The sequence below is a fragment of the Perognathus longimembris genome, chromosome 10 (assembly GCF_023159225.1).
Source record: "Perognathus longimembris pacificus isolate PPM17 chromosome 10, ASM2315922v1, whole genome shotgun sequence".
NCBI lineage: Eukaryota > Metazoa > Chordata > Mammalia > Rodentia > Heteromyidae > Perognathus > Perognathus longimembris.
In genome coordinates, this window is record NC_063170.1 from 8,582,197 (window position 1) to 8,602,278 (window position 20,082).

General features: G+C 48.8%; 1 protein-coding gene and 1 long non-coding RNA gene across 2 annotated transcripts in view; one reads left to right on the forward strand and one right to left on the reverse strand.

Moving 5' to 3' along the window:
• The window catches only part of St3gal2 (ST3 beta-galactoside alpha-2,3-sialyltransferase 2), a 45,018-nt gene that overhangs the window by 7,818 nt on the left and 17,118 nt on the right, over positions 1 to 20,082 (reverse strand). The window contains exon 2 of the mRNA XM_048355138.1: positions 991 to 2,375. Coding sequence (XP_048211095.1) covers positions 991 to 1,332 — 342 coding nt within the window. The 5' untranslated portion in view covers positions 1,333 to 2,375. The remainder of the gene's footprint in view (positions 1 to 990; positions 2,376 to 20,082) is intronic.
• LOC125358198 lies at positions 4,546 to 19,227 on the forward strand. Its single transcript, XR_007212280.1, has 3 exons — positions 4,546 to 4,773; positions 10,164 to 10,170; positions 19,217 to 19,227. It is a non-coding gene; the product is annotated as an uncharacterized LOC125358198 (long non-coding RNA).

Here is a 20,082-nt window from a genome sequence, read left to right on the forward strand (position 1 = left end):
AATGAAGGCCGTGACTACCCGCGCAGGCTCCAGCTGCCATGGCGAGGGCCTGTGGAGCTCCTACAGAGCCCTGTTCTGCAGGCCTCAGACCTAGGGTGCAACGCGGGCTAGGAGACAAGTTCTGGGCATTTTTTTCTGGTTAGTCTGGCCACATGAATCAGCCTCACAACTTTCCTAAATATGAGAGAGAGGAGAGCCTTCCAACCTCCATTCATCAGCTGCAGAAACCAGGGGCCACGAGCTGCCTTGGAGACCCCAAGAAGGTAACACAGCCTCTGAGCTCACGGATAGGGCTCTACCCTTGGCCCTTAGCTCAAGTGGAAACCAGATGACCCTGCAGAGCCCGGGGGGGGGGGGGGTGCTCCAGAGGTGGAGGGGCAGCATGGATTACATGAGGAGCGGAGAGGAGGGCCTCTCCCTCACGCCCTGTGGACCCTGATGGTAGTTTGCAATGCTTTCTTTTCCCAGCCCAGAGCAAAATCTTTCCCAGTAACTGTGAAGAAGAGATTGAGTCTCAAGGTGTATGAAACATTTATCAATTAGGACGTTTAGTTGAAACTCCAGATTCGGGGCGTCTAACGAGAGGTCAGAGGAGGCGGCAGCACGAAGCCTGTGCTGGCACGGGAGCTGAGACGTGGCTGCCTCTTGCCTCACAGGAAGGCCTCCTCCCTATTTCTCAACCCAGGCTGCTCCTCTCATCTGCTTGGGCCAATAGGAATTCCTGGTCTATGTCGGGCTCCTGCAGGCATCACAAATATTAGCCCTCTTTCCTTTTCAGGTCAAAGTTCACCCTGTCCTTCAATACTTTGTGATGTGAGTACACAGCTCTGGTCAAAGGGGCCTCTCATTTGATGAGCACTTGGTTAAGGAGCGAGGGGTCAAAAGGATTCCAGCCCAGACCTAAGAAGGAACCGTAAGAGTGACTGTAAACTCGGGGACTGGAGACGGGGTAGCAAAGGGAAGCCAGGAAGGAGGGACTGCGGTTCTCACCATCCACCACCTCTGAACATCCGGGGGCAGATCCATGTTCTCTCGGGTCCAGACGGGCGAGATGTTGCTGTCGAAGTGGCTGTCGAACCAGTCAGAGGCGCCAGTATCACTCATGCAGCGGTGGCAGGCACAGCTCTTGCCTCCAAGTTCTTCTCTGCCAAGGTGCTGCTGGAGGCCGGCGTAGCTGGGCACCAGCTTCACCCGGTGTGTCCCGTCCAGGGGCCCCGAGTCCAGGTAGGGCAGGGTGGCCATGCTGTGGTGCGAGTAGGTGAAGAGCAGCGACATGATGAACACCAGCAGGAAGGCCACGGAGAGGAACCACACACGCAGGGAGCACTTCATGGTGCTGGCGCGTGGGCCGCCGTCACCGTGGCCAATCCTTTCCCAGTCTACCGAAGGGGCAGCCACGGTGCAGCCTGTCTGTTCCGGCAGCACGTGCCAAGGGCATAGGGGCACGCGCCGCGGCAGGGGACCCTCGCCACGCCCTCCCCCAGGGAGAGCTGCTAGGAGGCGGGCAGCAGCGGCTCCCCGGTCCCTGAGCCACGTGGGCCCCTGCTTAGGGCTGCATCAGGTCTCTCTGTTACTAGCTGGGCCACAAAGGCTCTGCCTCTCCTGCCCGCCTGGCCAGGCAAAGGTCAGTCCATCCCAGCCCTCTAGTCCCTTGTGATTGCTGACCGCCAGCTCTGAGGGACCCCCTCTTCGGTGGCTTGAGAAGGTCCAGTCCCGAGCAGCCGGGGGCTTTGTGGCTCATGAGCAGACAAGGAGGCGGCCCCTCGTCCCCTGCGGCGGGGAAGCCCTGGCACTCTGCTCACGCCAGAGAGCACGCAGGCTTCGGGGGCCCGCATTCCACGCCAGAGCCCTCTCCACTGTCGCTGGCCCTCCTGGCCCAGCTCCTTGTCCAAGGAAGGGTAGGCAGGCTGCAGCCCCAAGAGAAGAAAACCAGGAAGCGCCTCCCAGGGTAGCACGCCAGTCCTCTGCAGAGAACAATATCCTTCTCCAGCTAGCTTCGGCTCCACCGCTTCCCATCCAGCCGGCCGGTTCCTTCTCCTGGTGCTCACGGCCCTGGCTGCAGTTGTATATGGGGGGGGGGGGAAGGTCACAAAGCGCCTATGCCAGCTCCCCAGCGCCCAGCTCCTCTGGTGGGGCTGAGAACAGCTGCTGCTCAGCAGGCTGCTGCATCTAAGTTGTGTGGGTCAGCAGAGCATGCCGGGAGCTCTCCCCCAAGGCCCGAGCTTCCTTTCTGAGGCTGCCAGCCTAGACTTGGTGGCTGCTCTGCTCATCCCCGCTCCCCGGAGGCCAGTGTGTCCCGCTGTTGGTTTGTGCTAGCAGTAATCCCTTGGCAGGTTCTCCTCACTTGTCAGGCGCCAGGCTGCTGCAGCATGACCCTGAAATGGAGGAGAAGGAAAAGAATGTGTGGAAAAAAAATCCCACATACAGGCTTGCCCTCCACCCCAGCCCTAATCCCAGAGGGGACAAAGCTGGTAAGAGAGTCCATGCCCCACTTGATCGGAGGGTGGACAGAAGAAAGGGCTCTCCCCGAAAACCCTGTATAATAGCATTGCTTTGCATAACTCCCAGCCCTCAGAGGACTAGATTAGCCCAGCACTTTCACTTATTAGCCAGAAGATAAACAATGAGTCCAGCAAATTGATTTCCCCAGAGCCACATGGCAAGTCACTGAGTTTTGAAAGCCTGGAGTCCACTTTTGAGTAGTTACTTTCAAGGGAGCTGTAAGAAAAAAAAACAGCCCAGAGAGGATCCCAGAGAACTGTGAGCATTGTTTTTCCCCTGGTGCTCTGGGGGTGGGGGGCACAGGGGTCTCTCAGTGCCTGTGGGAAAAGGGCACTGGCGGCTCACGTCTGTAATCCTAGCTGCTCATGAGGCCGAGATATGAGGATCGTGGTTCAAATCCTGCCTAGGTAGGGAAGTCCATGAGACTCATCTCCAATTAACCAACAGAAGACCAGAAGTGGTGCTGTGGCTCAAAGTGCTAGAACATGAGCTTTGAGCAGAAAAGCTCAGGGATAGCACCCAGGCCCTGAGTTCAAGCCCTACAACTGGCCAAAAAAAAGGAGAGAGCTGGGCATACTAGTCCCTCTTCCCACTCAAGTGTAAACTATGGAGGAGGCATTTTTGGTCTAGTGTCAGGACAGAACCTGTCTGTCAAGTCAGGGGGTTGCTGGGCTCAGAATCACCACTAACCAGTACTCTGGGCAGTGGCCTTTATCTGTACATCACAGATAAAATGAACTCCAGAGTTTCAGATAGGGATGATAGTCTAAAGCCCCATGTTGCAATGCCACTTGCCTTACAAAGGAGTTTTGAGTATTGGTCCTAGGGAGAGGAGATTGAGAAAGTGGAGGTATGGTTCAACTCTAGAACCTCAGCCTTGAGCAAAAAAGTACAAGAGAGAGAAAGAGGCCCTGAGTTCAAGCTTTAGTACTGGCACAAGAAAGAAAGAATGAAGGAAAGAAGGAAGGAAGAAAGGAAGGGAATACACTTGAATCTATGTCATGGAAATCTCTCAAAACCTGACTCACACCTGGAATTCCAGTATTCATCAGTCAAAGGAAGGAAGATTCCAAGTTTGAGGCCAATCTGAGCTAAATATAACAAGACTCTCTCCAAATCTGAACAGCCCTGGTTCTGACCTCTGCTCTGGGCCTTGCAGCTCTACTCCATTCGCCTCCTTGTTGAAAGCTCTGCACACCCCCTTCCACAGTCTTCTCTTGGAGAAGAGAAGCAAATGTCCTCACTTTTGGGGCTTGGCCCCAAAAACTTGAACCATCACAACTCGTTTGCTAGCAAACTTCCCTTTGCTGACAGCAGAACGTGGGGTGGGCCAGTGATACAAAGTGTGCACCAGGCTTTGTCCTGGACTTATTTGATGACATTCCATGTACATAGACATTCTCAGAGATCGCTTGCTTTCCTCCTCAGGTTTGGGGGAGAAGGAATGGTTTCTCACCCAAAGGCATTTAGGGTCACTGAATTACAGTCAGCACATTCTGCTTGCTTGATACATTAAGCAGATTTAAAGCTTAAACCGTATCCCCAAAATGGGGTTGGATATAGATAGCATTTTGTCTGTCTTCCCTCACTCACCCCTACTTTGGTCAATCTATCTGGGGAGGGGGTTCAAATCCAATAGATGATTATCTCCAATTAACCAGGAAAAGGAAAGAAAGCAAAAGCTGGAAGTGGAGATGTGTAGCTTAAGTGGTGGTAGAGGGCCAGCCATGAGTAGAACAGCTGGTCCAGAGATTCAGGCTGGAGTTCACACCCAGTATGGGCAAAAGGAAAAAACAACAAGTACTATAGGTGTGGCTGGGAATGTGGCCTAGTGGTAGAGTGCTTGCCTAGCATGCACGAAGCCCTGGGTTCGATTCCTCAGCACCACATAAACAGAAAAAGCTGGAAGTGGTGCTGTGGCTCAAGTAGTACAGTGCTAGCCTTGAGGAAAAAAGAAGCTCAGGGACAGTGCCCAGGCCCTGAGTGCAAAAGAAAAGAAAATTCAAAAAGTACTACAGGTGGTGATGGGGATATATAGCATGTTCTAGGCCAGCCTGGGCTACATAGCAAGGCCGCTCCTCCCTCCCCCGCCCTACACTCACATACACATACATGGTGAGATTTGAACGTGGGCTGGAGGTTAGAGCGGAAGCTATTACACAATGTGTGTCTACTATACTGATGGCAATGAATCAGAGGGAGAAGGGCATGACGCAAGAAGACCAAGTGAGGAGCGGCATTGCTGAGAAGCAAGAGGGAGCAGAGCAGAGAGTCCGACACAACAAGATGGGTCTCTTTATCGTAGGGGTTGAAAACCTACAGAGGAACCAAATGTGGGATAATCCCCCAAGAGAGAAGGGCACACAGAAAAAGTCCGTTGTCTGGAGTGGTACACAGGTGTGGCTCCAGACACATGGGGGTTGAGGCAGGAGAGCTGTTTGACTCTACACGTGTGAGACCAGCCTAGGCAACGGAATAAGATTTTGTCTCAAAAAAAAAAATAAAATAAAATAAAAAAAAAACAGAAAGGGAACGGCGAGGTGGGAGGCAGGAAGGGAAGGAGACAGGAAAGTTATCCCTCCTCTCTTTCTCAGTGTGCTTTGGCAGCTCTGGGACTGACCCTAGGGCCTCACAAAGACAAGGCAAGCATTCTACCACTAAGCTACGCCCCCAGCTCAAAGCTATGGTCTTACTGGAGGTTTATGGTCACAAATCTGGCAGATTTGAGGAGGCTCTGCAACTATAATCCCCTGAGCATCTTGTTAATTTCATGCTGTGCTGAGGCCGAACAGAGGAATCTAGCCAGAACAGAGAAGTCTGAGGCAGCTGGGGTAGCAAAAACTCACAGGTCCCCCCACCCCCACCCCCAACTTCCACCAATCAAGAAAGCACAAGATTAGACAGCAACTGGGATCAAAGAAACAATGAAAGCTCAAAGGCAGTCCTGCCAGCATGCAGGTGATGGGGAGGCAAAACAAGCAAGGGACTGAGTGAGGAGCACAAGGTGCTGAGGAAGAACAGAGGGGGGACTGTTTTGGAGGCTGTGATGGCTTTAAAGCCGTAGGATCACAGGAGACCAGCCATCGAATTAATCTAATAAAGCATGAGATAGCACAGCCTCAGAGCAGCGCGGCTGATCACAACCTTGTTGGACAGGCAGAGAAATGAAATGTCAAAAAATAAGGCTCTGAGACCAGGGGGATGGGGAAAATAAAAAAAAAAACAACAACAAACCACCAACCCCAAACAGCTGAGCCTAAGACTGACAAGCATCTCTTTCTACCCACTTACACACAGCCTGCGGGCGCATCCCAGAGCCTCATTGTAAAAAGGCAGCCAACCACAGACCCTTTTAGAGTTTCTGGGCACTTTCAGGGATAGCCTGTCAATTAGTATTCCTACGAGCCCCAGGTGGACGAGGTCAGCAGCCTTCCAAACAGGCTTTCCTAACCAACTGAGGTACATCACCAAAAGGCTCCCTGTCCTGGAGATGCACGCCAACCTAGAACATCCGCAAACCTGGGAATCCACCAACCCTGGCAGAAGATACCCTGTGAGGCGCAGGCGTTATCTTGAGGAAGAGTGAGAATGCTCATCCATTAGTAACACCCCGCTCCAACCTCGTGAGGCAGGTCCCCCGTGTGTCTGAGCACTCACGGCTCCACCTCCACATGCTTGGTTAACTGAAGTCACCACATTGCAACATCCTGGCACCGGCCTCTGGCACGGCTGCTCCTGCTAGCCTAGTGACTCACCACGGCCCTTTCGATTCCCTATTACTAACCCTTGAACACCCTCTGCTCCTCTAGATCTGCTTTCCTTGGTTTGATGTCTAGTTGGACCTTTTGACTCCAGTAGCTAGGATGTGACTTGGAGTTAGTAGCCAGAAGACCACAGATAGCAAGTGCTAGCATGTCACTTCAAATCTAAGGGTTAAACTCTGGCTAGTTAACTCCTAGAAAAATATGTGATCAGTCTTCACTGTAAGAGGATCCATGTAGTATCCTAAAGAAATAGTCTCAGGCTGGGAAGTAGTCTTGTGGCTTAGTGATAGAGTGCTTGCCTAGAATGCACAAAGCCCTGGGTTCAATTCCCCAGCACCACATATATAGAAAAAGCTGGAAGTGGGCACTGTGGCTCAAGTGGTAGAGTGCTAGCCTTGAGCAAAAGAAGCCCAGGGACAGTGTTTAGGCCCTGAGTTCAAGCTCAGAACCAGAACACACACACATACACAAAATCAGCAGAGGAGGCTGGGGTTAGGAGAAGGAAAGTCACATTTGTTATTGTTTTACTTTGTTTTTTTCTCTAATTTTTTTCTTTAGATTTTTATTTTCCTTTAGATGGGCTGATAAGTCTTCTCCAATCCTACCACTTTTTTTCCTTTCCTGGTTTAGGAACAATGATCTTCTTCTCTTGGAGATTACCATATGTGCATTTTCCTGATGAAGTCAATAGTGTCACTCTCTCAGAAAAAGACAGAAACTGGTGGGACTTAACAATGAAACTCTATTTTATTTTACTTTATTCTTCCTTGATAATGTAGTTGAGAATTGTGATTTTTCAGTTTTCAACATTAAGAATCTTGGGCTGGGAATATGGCTTAGTGGTAGAGTGCTTGCCTCCCATACATGAAGCCCTAGGTTCAATTCCCCAGCACCACATATATAGAAAAAGCTGGAAGTGGCACAGTGGCTCAAGTGGTAGAGTGCTAGCCTTGAGCAAAAAAGAAGCCAGGGACAGTGCTAAGGCCCTGAGTCCAAGCCCTGACTGGCAGAAAAAAAAAAACAAAAACAACAAACTATCAACATTAAGAATCTTTGAGATGGTATGATGGTACAAGGCTATAATTCTGGCACTTGGGTTATTGAAACAGAAGGATCATAAGTTCAAGGCTAGCCTGGGCTACAGTAAGACCAAGATGAACACTTAAATTAAGCCAGGTGCTAGTAGCTCTTTCTTGCAACCTTAGCTACTCAGGAAGCCTGAGATCTGAAGATCAAGGCTCAAAGCCAGCCAAGGTAGAAAAGTGTGAGAGACCCTTACCTCCAATTAACCAGCAAAAATCTGGAAGTAGAGCTGTGGCTCAAGTGGTAGAGCTCTAGCCTGAACAGAAAAAGCTAATGGACAGTGCACATAAAACAAACAAATACACAAATCGGTTATAAATACCCAAGCAAATACTGAATTTTTGAGTGTGTGTTTGCCATCTGTGGAGATACCTTTGGTTGCAGTCACTCTCTTTTCCTGCCAACAGAATCCTTATTTGTTGAGGTAGCTAAAGACCCAGACCCAGGAGGTCAGGCAAGACTTGTCTAAGGCAACCACACCCAGTCTGTTTCTTTTTTTTTTTTTTGGCCAGTCCTGGGCCTTGGACTCAGGGCCTGAGCACTGTCCCTGGCTTCTTCCCGCTCAAGGCTAGCACTCTGCCACTTGAGCCACAGCGCCACTTCTGGCCGTTTTCTGTATATGTGGTGCTGGGGAATCGAACCTAGGGCCTCGTGTATCCGAGGCAGGCACTCTTGCCACTAGGCTATATCCCCAGCCCAGTCTGTTTCTTTTTAGCAGGACTTGTTGTTAGGATGGGCCAGCTTGGGTCGGAGATCCAAGAAAATACTGATTATGGCTGCCTACGAAAAATTCTCCTTCTCAAAAAATGGAGGCATGTTGGAGAGAAAGTGTAAGGTCTTCTCCCGGAGGGCTACAGGCAGATGCCCCCCACCTCATTCAGTCTCCACCCAGTTACCTGGGTAACCAGCAGACCTGGAGGCAGTTACCTCTCCTTTCCCTGAGGTTATATCCTAATCCACTGGCCACACCCCTGCCCCTGCCCTAGATAAGGCAGGGCTGGGTGGGGGTCGCCCCTTCTCTCCCTTCTCTCTGGCCATGGACTATCTTGGCCACAGGCCAGCAGTTCAGTAATAAACTTTTCTCTCCTGCCTGAATACCACGTTGTGTTCTCCTTTACCAGCTACCTACTTTAAAAACCTAACATAAAGCTTCCTTTTTCCTAGCATCTTTCTGCTTTCCAGCTAGAGATGTTAAAAGGTGACAATACAGGAGCTGGGAATGTGGCTTCGTGGTAGAGTGCTTGCCTAGCATGTATGAAGCCCTGGGTTCAATTCCTCTGTACCACATAAACAGAAAAGGCCGGGGTCTGGGGATATGGCCTAGTGGCTAGAGTGCCTGCCTTGTATTCATGAGGCCCTAGGTTCAATTCCCCAGCACCACATATACAGAAAATGGCCAGAAGTGGCGCTGTGGCTCAAGTGGCAGAGTGCTAGCCTTGAGCAAAAAGAAGCCAGGGACAGTGCTCAGGCCCTGAGTCCAAGTCCCAGGACTGGCCAAAAAAAAGAAGAAAAAGCCGGAAGTGGTGCTGTGGCTCAAGTGGTAGAGTGCTAGCCTTGAGCAGAAGAAGCTCAAGGACAGTGTTCAGGCCCTGAGTTCAAGCCCCAGGACTGGCAAAAAAAAAAAAAAAAGTAATAATACAATGTCTGGAGCTGCAGCAACCAGATAACCACAAGGAGATACATCCTATACCCAGAAGATGGTATAAGAGAAAGATTCATATCCAGACTGGACTACCAACCCAATCCTGGGACTACCTATCTTGCACACTTCTCATTATTAGCTAATTTGATTGTGTGTGTGTGTGTGTACTGTGAACCAGACCTAAGGCCTCCTGAATGCTCTCTAGCACTGAGCTACACTCTCAGTCTCAATCTTTTTATAGTTTCAGTCACTGTAGGTTATCCTATTCCTTGGAACAGAAAATATCCTAATATACCACAATGGTTAAATTTACCAATACAATGTATCAATTTTTTTTTCTTTTTTGAGAGACAGTATCAAACTACTGTTGTTACCTTGGCTGTCCTCAAACTCTCTGAGCTCAAGCTTCAGCCTCCAGAGTAGCTGGGACTATGGCCATAGCCCACTGTGCCTGGTAAAGTGTGCCAATTCCTGGGTTTCCTGTTGGCACTAGCACCTGGTTGCTCCTCCATGAGCTTATTTTTCTTCTTATTGAAGTACATCTTTAGCAGCCTGTTGGCAAGGGCTTGTTCATGATTCAACTGTCTTACTATGTCCACAAATACATACATATTTTTAAATTAATTCATTCATTCATTTGTTGGCCAGTCCTGGGGCTTGAACTCAGGGCTATATCTGAGCTTTTGTGTAGAAACATTTTTATCTCACCTCATTCTTTTTTCTTTTAATTAAACTTTATTGACAAGGTGATGTACAGAGGGGTTACAGTTACATAATAAGGTAGTGAGTACATTTCTTGTCTTCTTTGTTACACCCTCCCTCATTTAAGCACATATACAATATCCAGTGTACCAAAATCATATAGTCTCACCTCATTCTTGAATGACAGCTGTACATTATACTCTAGGTTGACAATTAGCTTCAAGTGATGTGCCTCAATTACCTTCTAACACCCAACATTGATGAGATATTTCCTGTCAGTCTAATATCAATCCCTTGACTTCTTTTTTTCTGACTTTTAAAAAATTGTTTTGTTTTGGCAGTTCTGGGGACTTGAAAGCATGCTAGACAAGGGTTCTACCACCAAGCTACCCCCAGCCTTCTCTCTGATCGTTGCTTTTTGTTTCTTTGTTTTGAGACAGGGTCTTACTATGTAGTCCAGGTTGCTTCAGCTACCTGGTGCTGCGATTATAGGTATGTACCACCACACTCAGTGACCGCTGGTAACAGTATCTGCAGTTTCACTGTAAGTATATCTCATGACAGATTATATATTCAGTTTGACTGGTGTTCATACTCCTTCAAATCTAGAATTCTTAGTCATCATCCCTTTAAAAGTTATTATTTCCTTTATTCACATCAGAAATGCTTACTGACACAGTCCTAAAGGCTCTCTATCTGTGCTCTGCGTCTGTGTGGGGGGGAGGGGTGTTCTTGATGCATTCCTCAGTATGATCTCCCAATTCCAGGATTTCTCAGTGACCAGACTACTGTTATCTATTGTCTCAAGTTGTAATAATACAATTTTTCATTTCTAGCAAAAATTTTCAAATAGGATCTGTGATATTGTCCTCATTGCACAGGATTTTCTTTTTTTTTTTTTTTTTTTTGCCAGTCCTGGGGCTTGGACTCAGGGCCTGAGCACTGTCCCTGGCTTCTTTTTGCTCAAGGCTAGCATTCTGCCACTTGAGCCACAGCACCACTTCTGGTCGTTTTCTATATATGTGGTGCTGGGGAATCGAACCCAGGGCTTCATGTATATGAGGCAAGCACTCTTGCCACTAGGCCATATTCCCAGCCCCAAACTCAGGATTTTTCTAGCTCAGTCTCCCAAGTTCCTGGGGACTAACCTTACCTATACTGTGTGTGTGTGTGTGTGTGTGTGTGTGTGTGTGTGTGTGTGTGTATGAGAGAGAGAGAGAGAGAAAGAGAGAGAGAAGAGAGCGAATGCATTAGACTTGGGATCTCTCCTTGAACTTCTTTTTTTTTTGGTTATGGGGCTTGAACTCAGGGCTTGGGTGCTGTCCATGAGCTCTTTTGCTCAAGGCTAGTGACTCTACCACTTTGAGTCACAGCGCCACTTCTGATTTTTGAGTGGTTAATTGGAGATAAGAGTCTCACAGGGACTTTTCTGCTTGGGCTGGCTTGGAACCATGATCCTCAGATTTCAGCCTCCCGAGCAGCTAGGGTTACAGGTCTGAGACACCAGCTGAGATGCCAGGGCCACCTGTTTGGTTTTTTGTTTGTTTGTTTCAGATTACTTTTCTTCCTGAGTTTCAGAACTGTATATATGTTTGTAATGATTCATCTCTTGTATTTTACTCTTTCTTTTTGGTTTTGGTACTAGTTCTGGGGCTTGACTGAACTCAGAGCCTGGGTTGATGTCCTTGAGCTTTTGTGCTCCAGGCTAGCACTCAACCACTGAAGCCACAGCTCCACTTCTGGCTTTTTGCTGGTTAATTGGAGATAGCCTTACAGACTTTCCTGCCCTGGCTGGCTTTGAACTGGAATCCTTAGAGCTCAGCCTCTTGAGTAGCTGAGTACCAGGATTATAGGTGTGAGCCATAGGCGCCCAGCTCAGCATCTTCCATTAGCTCCGTTTCCAGCACTGGGTTCTAGCAGTGTGCTAGCAGTGATTACAGGCTTCGCATGGAACACTTTATCACTGTTATCCCAATTTTCTGCTCCCAGACGCGGAGGCCAGCAGGCATGTGGCTTCAGCCCTGCTTTCTTCTTGGCATGTCTGTTCCGTTCTCATCCACTGGGAGGCTTATCTATTTGTGTGTGGTGGAGGGGTGGCAAAGGTGCTGGGGAGAACATGACTTGTTTTTAGAATTTCGTTTTTATCTTTTTATGTCTGGCTGCTATGTGTTTAGAGTATAAACTTGTAGTGCCATCTTGATTGAAGTAAACAATTCTTACCAGGGAGCTAAGGGATCCCTGCCAATACCTGTCCCCTGGGAAAGAATATCAAACCATCTCTAACAAGACTGATAAACTCCAGCCAGCACACTGAAGGAGGCAGAATGACATGGCCTGAAGTAATCAGATCAAGAGCCTCAATTGGTGCTGGTGGCTCACGCTTGTATTCCTGAGTAGCTACTCAGGAGGCTGAGATCTGAGGATTGTGGTTTGAAAGCAGCCCACACAAGAAACTCTGTGAGACTCTAATCTCCAATTAGCCTTGGCCACATTGTCTCCACACAAAACCAAAAAGAAACAAAAGGCAAGAAGGCAATCTTACCTCCACCCTCTTTGACTCAGTATCCCTTACAGGAGAAGACCACTTTGCATTCCAAGTCACTGTCATCTTACTTTCTTGATTCTCTGAGCCTTCCTATCCATGTCAGCTCTCTACTTCTCCTTCTGTGTGTATCCTGCAGGGTCTGTCCTCAACTCCCCCCCCCCCCCCGCTTTTTTTTTGCCTTTGTTACCTTCCAGTGGCACCATGCCCTCCTAAATGGAAGAGCCCAACTTCTAGACCTGCAAAATACACATTCAACTGACTCCCTGGCTCTTCTACAAGGAAGGTACCTCAGACTCAACATCTTCTTCCTGCATTTAAATGCATAAGATCTAGGGTGTCCTCTTTATGGGGCCAAGGTCAGGCTCCTGGACATAAATAGCATTCAGAGATCCCAAACCTGATCTCATCATACACCCTCTTCTCTTGGGACTATGAATTAATTTGGATCACAAGCAGGATATAGCGATATTTATAAAGATCCCACAGGGAAACTAAAGACTTGTATGTGTCCGCCTCCCTCATTTAAACTTTAAATTCAAAGGTTACAGGAACCACATTAATTCATTGCTTCTATTCTACTCTGGCAGTATCTTATGTATAGCTGGCATCAATACATGTTTGCCCAACTGAGCATCAACTCTGAGTCAACCTAAGGGCTCTAAGAATCAGAAGATTCTCTCCCAATAGAGAGTCTTGCTACTTTCCTTTCAGTTTTAAATAACTATTCTGTTTTGCCTTAAAGAATCTTTTATGGAGCAATGCTTCCCATCTTTTTTTTTTTTCAATGGTGTTCTTGGGACTTGAACTCAGGCCCTGAGTGTTGTTCCTGAGCTTTTGTGTACAAGGCTAGTGCTGTACCACGCAAGTCACAGCTGCAGTTCCAGCTTTTTAGTGGTTAATTAGAGATCAAAGTCTTGCCCAGATGGCTTTTTTTTTTTTTTGGCCAGTCCTGGGCCTTGGACTCAGGGCCTAAGCACTGTCCCTGGCTTCTTCCCGCTCAAGGCTAGCACTCTGCCACTTGAGCCACAGCGCCGCTTCTGGCCGTTTTCTGTATATGTGGTGCTGGGGAATCGAACCTAGGGCCTCGTGTATCCGAGGCAGGCACTCTTGCCACTAGGCTATATCCCCAGCCCCCAGATGGCTTTGAACCATGATCCTCAGCTTTCAATCTTCTCAGAAGTTAGGATTACAGGTGTGAGCCACTGGCTGCTTCCAATTATTTTTTGTAAATTGTAAGAAGACAGGGAAGTGGAACTGTGGCTCAAGTGGTAGAGTGCTAGCTTTGAGCACAGAGAGGCTCAATGACAGTGCCCAGGCCCTGAGTTCAAGCCCCACAACCAACAAAAAATAAATAAAAGAAAGAGAGAAGAAAAACAATAACTTGTGGGCTGGGAATGCAGCTTAGCAGTAGAGTGCTTGCCTAGCATGCATGAAGCCCTGGGTTAGATTCCTCAGCACCACCTATATAGAAAAAGCCAGAAGTGGCGCTGTGGCTCAAGTGGTAGAGTGCTAGCCTTGAGCAAAAAGAAGCCAGGGACAGTGCCCAGGCCCGGAGTTCAATCCCCAGGACTGGGAAAAAAAAAAAAAAAGGCTGATATGTTATAATTATATTCAGCTCCACTCTTGTCTCAAACTGTCAGTCCTCTTACTTTAGCCTTCCAAATGGTGGAATTACAGGCATGTATCACTATGCTGGGCCTAATCATGAATGTGTAATGAAGAGGTGCCAAGAAGCTTCAGGGTAGAGTGCTTACTTAGCATGTATAAGAGTCAGAATTCGGGGCTGGGAATATGGCCTAGTGGCAAGAGCGCTTGCCTGTATACATGAAGCCCTGGGTTCGATTCCCCAGCACCACATATATAGAAAATGGCCAGAAATGGCGCTGTGGCTCAAGTGGCAGAGTGCTAACCTTGAGCAAAAAGAAGCCAGGGACAGTGCTCAGGCCCTGAGTCCAAGGCCCAGGACTGGCAAAAAAACAAAACAAAACAAGAGTCAGAATTCATTCCCCAGCACCACAAAAATAAATGATAAAGTACAACACCCAAAAAGAGAAACTTGGGGCTGGGAATATGGCCTAGTGGTAAAAGTGCTCGCCTCGTATACATGAAGCCCTGGGTTCGATTCCTCAGCACCACATATATAGAAAAAAGCCGGGAGTGGCACTGTGGCTCAAGAGGTAGAGTGTTAGCCTTGAGCAAAAAGAAGCCAGGGACAGTGCTCAGACCCTGAGTCCATACCCCAGGACTGGCACAAAAACAAAACAAATAAACCAAAAACAGAAACTTCAGAGTTCCTTTTTTTCCTTCCGTTAGAGTTCTACTATCTGGGCAGCGCTCTGAATTGCAAGGGGATAGGGTCATGCTACAAGTATCTATTGGTCCCATGCTCAGGAACAGCAGCCAGCGTGAACAAAGCCTCTGTCACAGGCAATCCCTCCTCCATCACTCACCCCACCACGACACTTTGTGGTAACAATGAGGCCAGCTTCCTGCAGTCCACAAGCAGAGCAATGGTTGCCTTTTTCTTTTCTTTTCTTTTCTTTTAGGACTCCCTAAAGCTTCCAGCCACCGAGGCTCCTTGCCTACATTAGCCGGGCTTTCTCCTGCCTCAGGGCCACCAGCAGACAGCTGACCTCCAAGAATCGCATCCCAGAGTGGGGTAGTGTGGCCCTCACAGAGCCTGTCCCGGAAAAAATACACAGTAGGTAGAGCACTGGTGTGGAGGGCAGAGCTGGGTTCAAGAAGAGGCACGGACAATCCTCATCCTCAACCTGCAACCCCTCTACTGGGAAAAGGGGTTCCCTGGGAAACTCACCCCATCAAGGCAGCTTTCCTGGCTCTTCTCAGAAATACTGGCCGGTCTAATCTTCTCCAAACCCTATCTTCCCCCCAAATACACACATTTTCTCTCCTGGTTTGGGAGGACCCAAAGAAGGCTCCACGGAGAACGCGCGATAGTGCCGCTGCCAACTCCAGAAGAGGGTGGAAGGGAGGCAAGTGGTTTCTCTGATAAGCGCCATCCATCCCTTCTGTAACCCCCACACCCACAGGGCAGGAAATGGCTGTGATAAAAGAGTACTGCACACCCAGGATGCTTCCTGGAGCAATTCTGGGACAGGACATAGAGCCTGGAAAGGAAGCTCCAAGGGTGCGGGACAAAACTAAGAAGGGCTAAAGGAGCCCTGGCATTCCCCAGCCTGCCTGTCCTCACCTGCGGCTGGAGAAGGAACAGGGTGTCTCTTCTCTAGATCCCAACGCTTGGCTATCATCAAGAATTTCTGAATCTCAGGTCTCCCCCCACCTCTAGGAGTAACAATGGTGCTTTTCCTTTCTGCCACTGCCCTCTTTTGTCCCTTCACAAACCTGGATTGCACCCGGGGTCTGGATTCTACTCCTCCCTCCTCCTGCGAGCACTGGGCACCTGGCCACCATGGAGAAGGCTCAGGCTGGCTTGACCCCAGCAGAAGACAATGGGGTGAGCTTGGTTATACCTCAGTCCTGACAACACACGCCTGGGATGGAGAAGCTGCGCCCTGGATGCTCCCGTGATGTTCTCTGCAGCTCAGTGCTCCAGCTAGACCTTGGCCAAGGCCTGGACTTGAAGGATCTAACTTCACCGTTCAGCATCTCAGCTGGGTGCTCGTGGCTCACGCCTGTAACCCTAGCTACCCAGGAGGCTGAGCTCTCAGGATCATGGTTCGAAGCCAGCCAGGGCAGGAAAATTCGTGAGGCTCTTATTTCTAATACATTACTCAAAAAAAAGAGCTGGAAGTGGGGATGTGGCTCAAGTGGTAGAGCACTAGCCTTGAGCAAAAGAAGTTCAGGGACAGCACCCCAGGCTCCGAATTCAAGCCCTAGTATCAGCATTTACACACACACACACACACACACACACACACACACAGTTCAGAATCTCTTTCTGCAAGAGAATCAACTCAATGAGCACCATTATGAATCCTCAAAAACACTCCCTCCCCAAGTCCAGTAGCCAGGAAGGAGAAGCAGCTTGCTCACTCAGCTAGTGCAAGAGTCACATTGAAGATGCAGATGAGAAGAAAGTTCTCCATCATCAGTCCCACTAATGTACCACACCTCCTCCACGGACTGGGGTGGTATGGCCTCCGGCTGTCACCTTACAACCCTCATGGCCCAGCCACGTGACCTAGGTTGGACTGTCTTGCCTCTAAGACAGTGCACTTTTGTGAAGGTGACAGCCCAGGCTCAAAGCAAAAGATCCAGGTGCTGGGGTTGTGTCTGTAACCTTAGCGACTCAGAAGGCTGAGATCTGAGGATGTAGGTGCGAAGTAGCCAGCCCAGACAGGAAAGTCTGTGAGACTCATCTCCAATTAAACAACAAAAAGCTGTAAGTGGAGCTGTGGCTCATGTAATGGAGTGCCAGCCTTGAGCAAAAAGGCTAAGGGATAGTTCAAGCCCCAGATCTGGCCAAAAAAAAGGGCTCCAACATTAGCAGCAAGCAAGCTCAGAACAGCAGACTACTCAGCCTCCCCTTGTAAGTCTATTCTGCCCCCACATTTCCTTGAGGAGGTGATTCTTGGGATTTCTTGTGACTTCATCTGAACACCTGGCATGCAAATATGGTATTGTGTGTGCTGATGGGTAGCAGTTTGGAGTCTGGAAATCCATCTTGCTTCTGGGCCCTGCCTAATACCAGATCTTTTGCAGCGCTGCAGGGTGGAAACCTGGATTTCTGGCCAAGGCTCTTATCTACTTCCTTCATCAAGACAGTATGACTTCAAAGGACAGTTTGATATTTTTTTCTCTAAAACCCAGAACAATCTTTCAGCCAACCTACCTAATATACTTCCATCCACAAGGCCAACTTTATTTTTTTAAGCAGTTTCTATTCTTGTGGCCTGTGGGAGGAAGGAACCAGGTGGGGAGACTTCTACAGTTCCTGCCAGATGTAGAAGAACCAACAGCCTCTTGTTCAATAGTTTGTGGGCTACACTGGGCCTGAGCACTAGGTCTAGCATAAGTTTCTTTCAAGACTTACCCAGAATAAGACCACACGCTCAAAAGGCACGCTCAATAGGCACGCTCAAAAGGCACTGGTGGCTCAAGTGTGTAATTCTAGCCACTACAAAATCTGAGGATCACAGTTCAATGCCAGCCTGGGCAGAAATGTCCATGAGACTTGTATTGTCAATTAGCCAGCAAAAAGTTGCAAGTGGAGGTGTGGCTAAAGTGGTAGTATGCCAGCTAAGGCACGCACGTGCACAACACAACACATATGTGCATGTACACACACACATACACACACACACAATCATGCAGATGCCAATCCTCTAGGAGACCAAGAAGGGAGGCACTTTTACACAAAGTAAATGAGCTCTGGATAGAAAGGAGAGGGTAGGGCAGGGGCAGGAACTCAAGGTGGTACAAGTCTTAGAGAGAGGCTAGACAAGGAGGCAGGCTAAAGGCAGAAAGTTCAAGAGTGAGACAAAAGGCCCTGTTGAGGTATGCTGGTTCTAGAGATCACAATCTCTAGGGACTGGTCTGAAATTCTTAGAAATAAACTAGTCAGCTGTATTCCATGAGCCAGGCTGTCTCATTTTCTAGGCACTCTATCTTTGTTTATTTGTTTTGTTTTTGTTGCCAGTCCTGGGGCGTGGAATCAGGGCCTGAGCACTGTCCCTGGCTTCTTTTTGCTCAAGGCTAGCACTCTACCTCTTGAGCCCTAGCACCATTTCGGCTTTTTTCTATGTATGTGGTACTGAGGAATCGAACCCAGGGCTTCATGTATACGAGGCAAGCACTCTTGCCAGTAGGCCATATTCCCAGCCCTAGGCACTCTATCTTTAGCTTTCTTTTGTACTTCTTGAATATTTAGTAATGACATCTGGAAACGTCAGGCTGTGGCCACTATGCTTACAGAAACCCAAGGCGGTTGCATCCATGCTTGGTCCAGACGGACATGGAAGCTGTGGGTGACCCCCACTAGTACTCCCTGGAAATGGAGGCAAAAGAAACCAGAGTATAAGGATGGAGGAGACCAAGGTTGGAGTCCTTCTTGGTCATTGTGTCTTCTGGATATCTCCTTTCCAACAAAGACTTTGAAGTTCCAGTGAGGAACAGGTGCCATCTGGTAGTTCCCAATATAAACTCTGCGGATGGCTTTGGGGAACACCCCAGCCCTGCACCCCACTTTCCTCAGTCATATAGTATGGCCTCAGGAGGCGGGAGAGAGGCAGCGGGGGAATGCCTGCCTGGTGAACTTGTTTTCACTTCTCTTTGCCTGGGTTGAGCAATCTTTCTCTTTGTTGAGGAGCTGGTAATAAGCTGTGACCCACTTGGGCAGGGCCTGGTTGCTAGGTAATCACTTTGCCACCTCCAGGAGGTGGCAAATGGGCTGCTATGGGGAGGCACCAAGGGGGCCTTCTCCTTGCCTCTGACCTTCACTGCAGGTGTGGAGGAGGAAGCTGGGGGTCTTTCCTGTGCCCGCTGTCCATACTCAAGGATGACTCATGCTTCCGGCATCTGTCTTAAGTCCGGAGCTTCCTGCCAAGATGACACCCATCATGACAGGCATGCAGGCTGCCAACTCCAGGGGCATGTGGAAGGGAGGGGCACACAGACTTGGGTGCATTACGATGGCCCCCAAGCTTTGTTGCCTGGCTTATTATATACCTCGGGGTTACAAAGGGATTGCCAACATCATGATGCTGACAGGGACTGTGTAGGGTGACTGAGGGCTGACTTGCCAGTCCTTTAGGTCTTCTCCTGTGAGGCTGGGCTGTTGCCACACCAAGTGTGCCTCCAAGTGAACACTTTACCACAAATGATAGTGTTCGGGGCAAATCAAATGTCTCTGATGTGGCCTCAGGTCCTCAATCTGTAAAATGAGCACAGAGCACTTGCTCTGTTAACATCACACACTGCCTCTGGAGACTAGATAGACAGCAAGTCTAGGCTGGGAAATAATAGGCACCGAAGAATCATCCAACTTCAGTCTCAGAGAGGAAGGAGGGAGGGCCGAGGAAAAAACTCTTCAGATAAGCTTAAGAAAGTGTGTGTGTGTGTGTGTGTGTGTGTGTGTGTGTGTGTGTGTGTGTGTGTGATCTAGCCTGGGAGACTGCTTAGAAGCCAGTTCAGACAGAAATAAACAGGCGAGGGGGTCTTTAGGCATGAAGCAGCCTACCTGTCCGTCTGAGCTGGCAAACAATAGGAGGGAAGAACTCCCTGACAGCCAATATCTGAAGAAGAAAGTTGCATAAGAAGATGGACAGAATGACAGAGGAAGTCAGACTCAAACTCAGAAGAATCTGCCTCACTGCCAGAGAAGGGAGGGGCTGATAAGAAGAGCATTAAGGCTCCTGGGACCTCTAGACTTCGTTATTAGAAGAATGACACAGCCTAAAATAAGCCTTAAGCTTTTTACAGCAACTTCCTTCCCTTTCTGGAGAAGAGGCCCCAGCAAGTGATCCAGCCAAGCAAAAGCAGCCTGTGCAAGACCAAACATGAGGCCTCCTCTTGTCAAGTCTGATGCTGAAAGCCCAGGGCACACAGCTGAGATCTCATAAAATACCCCATTCCTGGCTCAGACAAGCTGGGTCAAGTATCTATACCCTCACAAATTGGAGGTGACAGGTAATTAGGGCCCAAAGAATTTGCAATTTGCTGGACCAGAAATCAGCACCACCATCCCGAACCTTCTTTCAAACATGCTAGAGGGCACAATGTTGCCCCACTGTAATAAAAAGAAAGCACAGCAGCTCTAGAGACCCTGCATGAAATATCGCTAGAGCATCCTCAAAGCCAAGATGATAGGGAGATAGCCCAGCCCAAGGGCAAGATTTGGGCAACATAAGGCTGAGTCCTGTTTG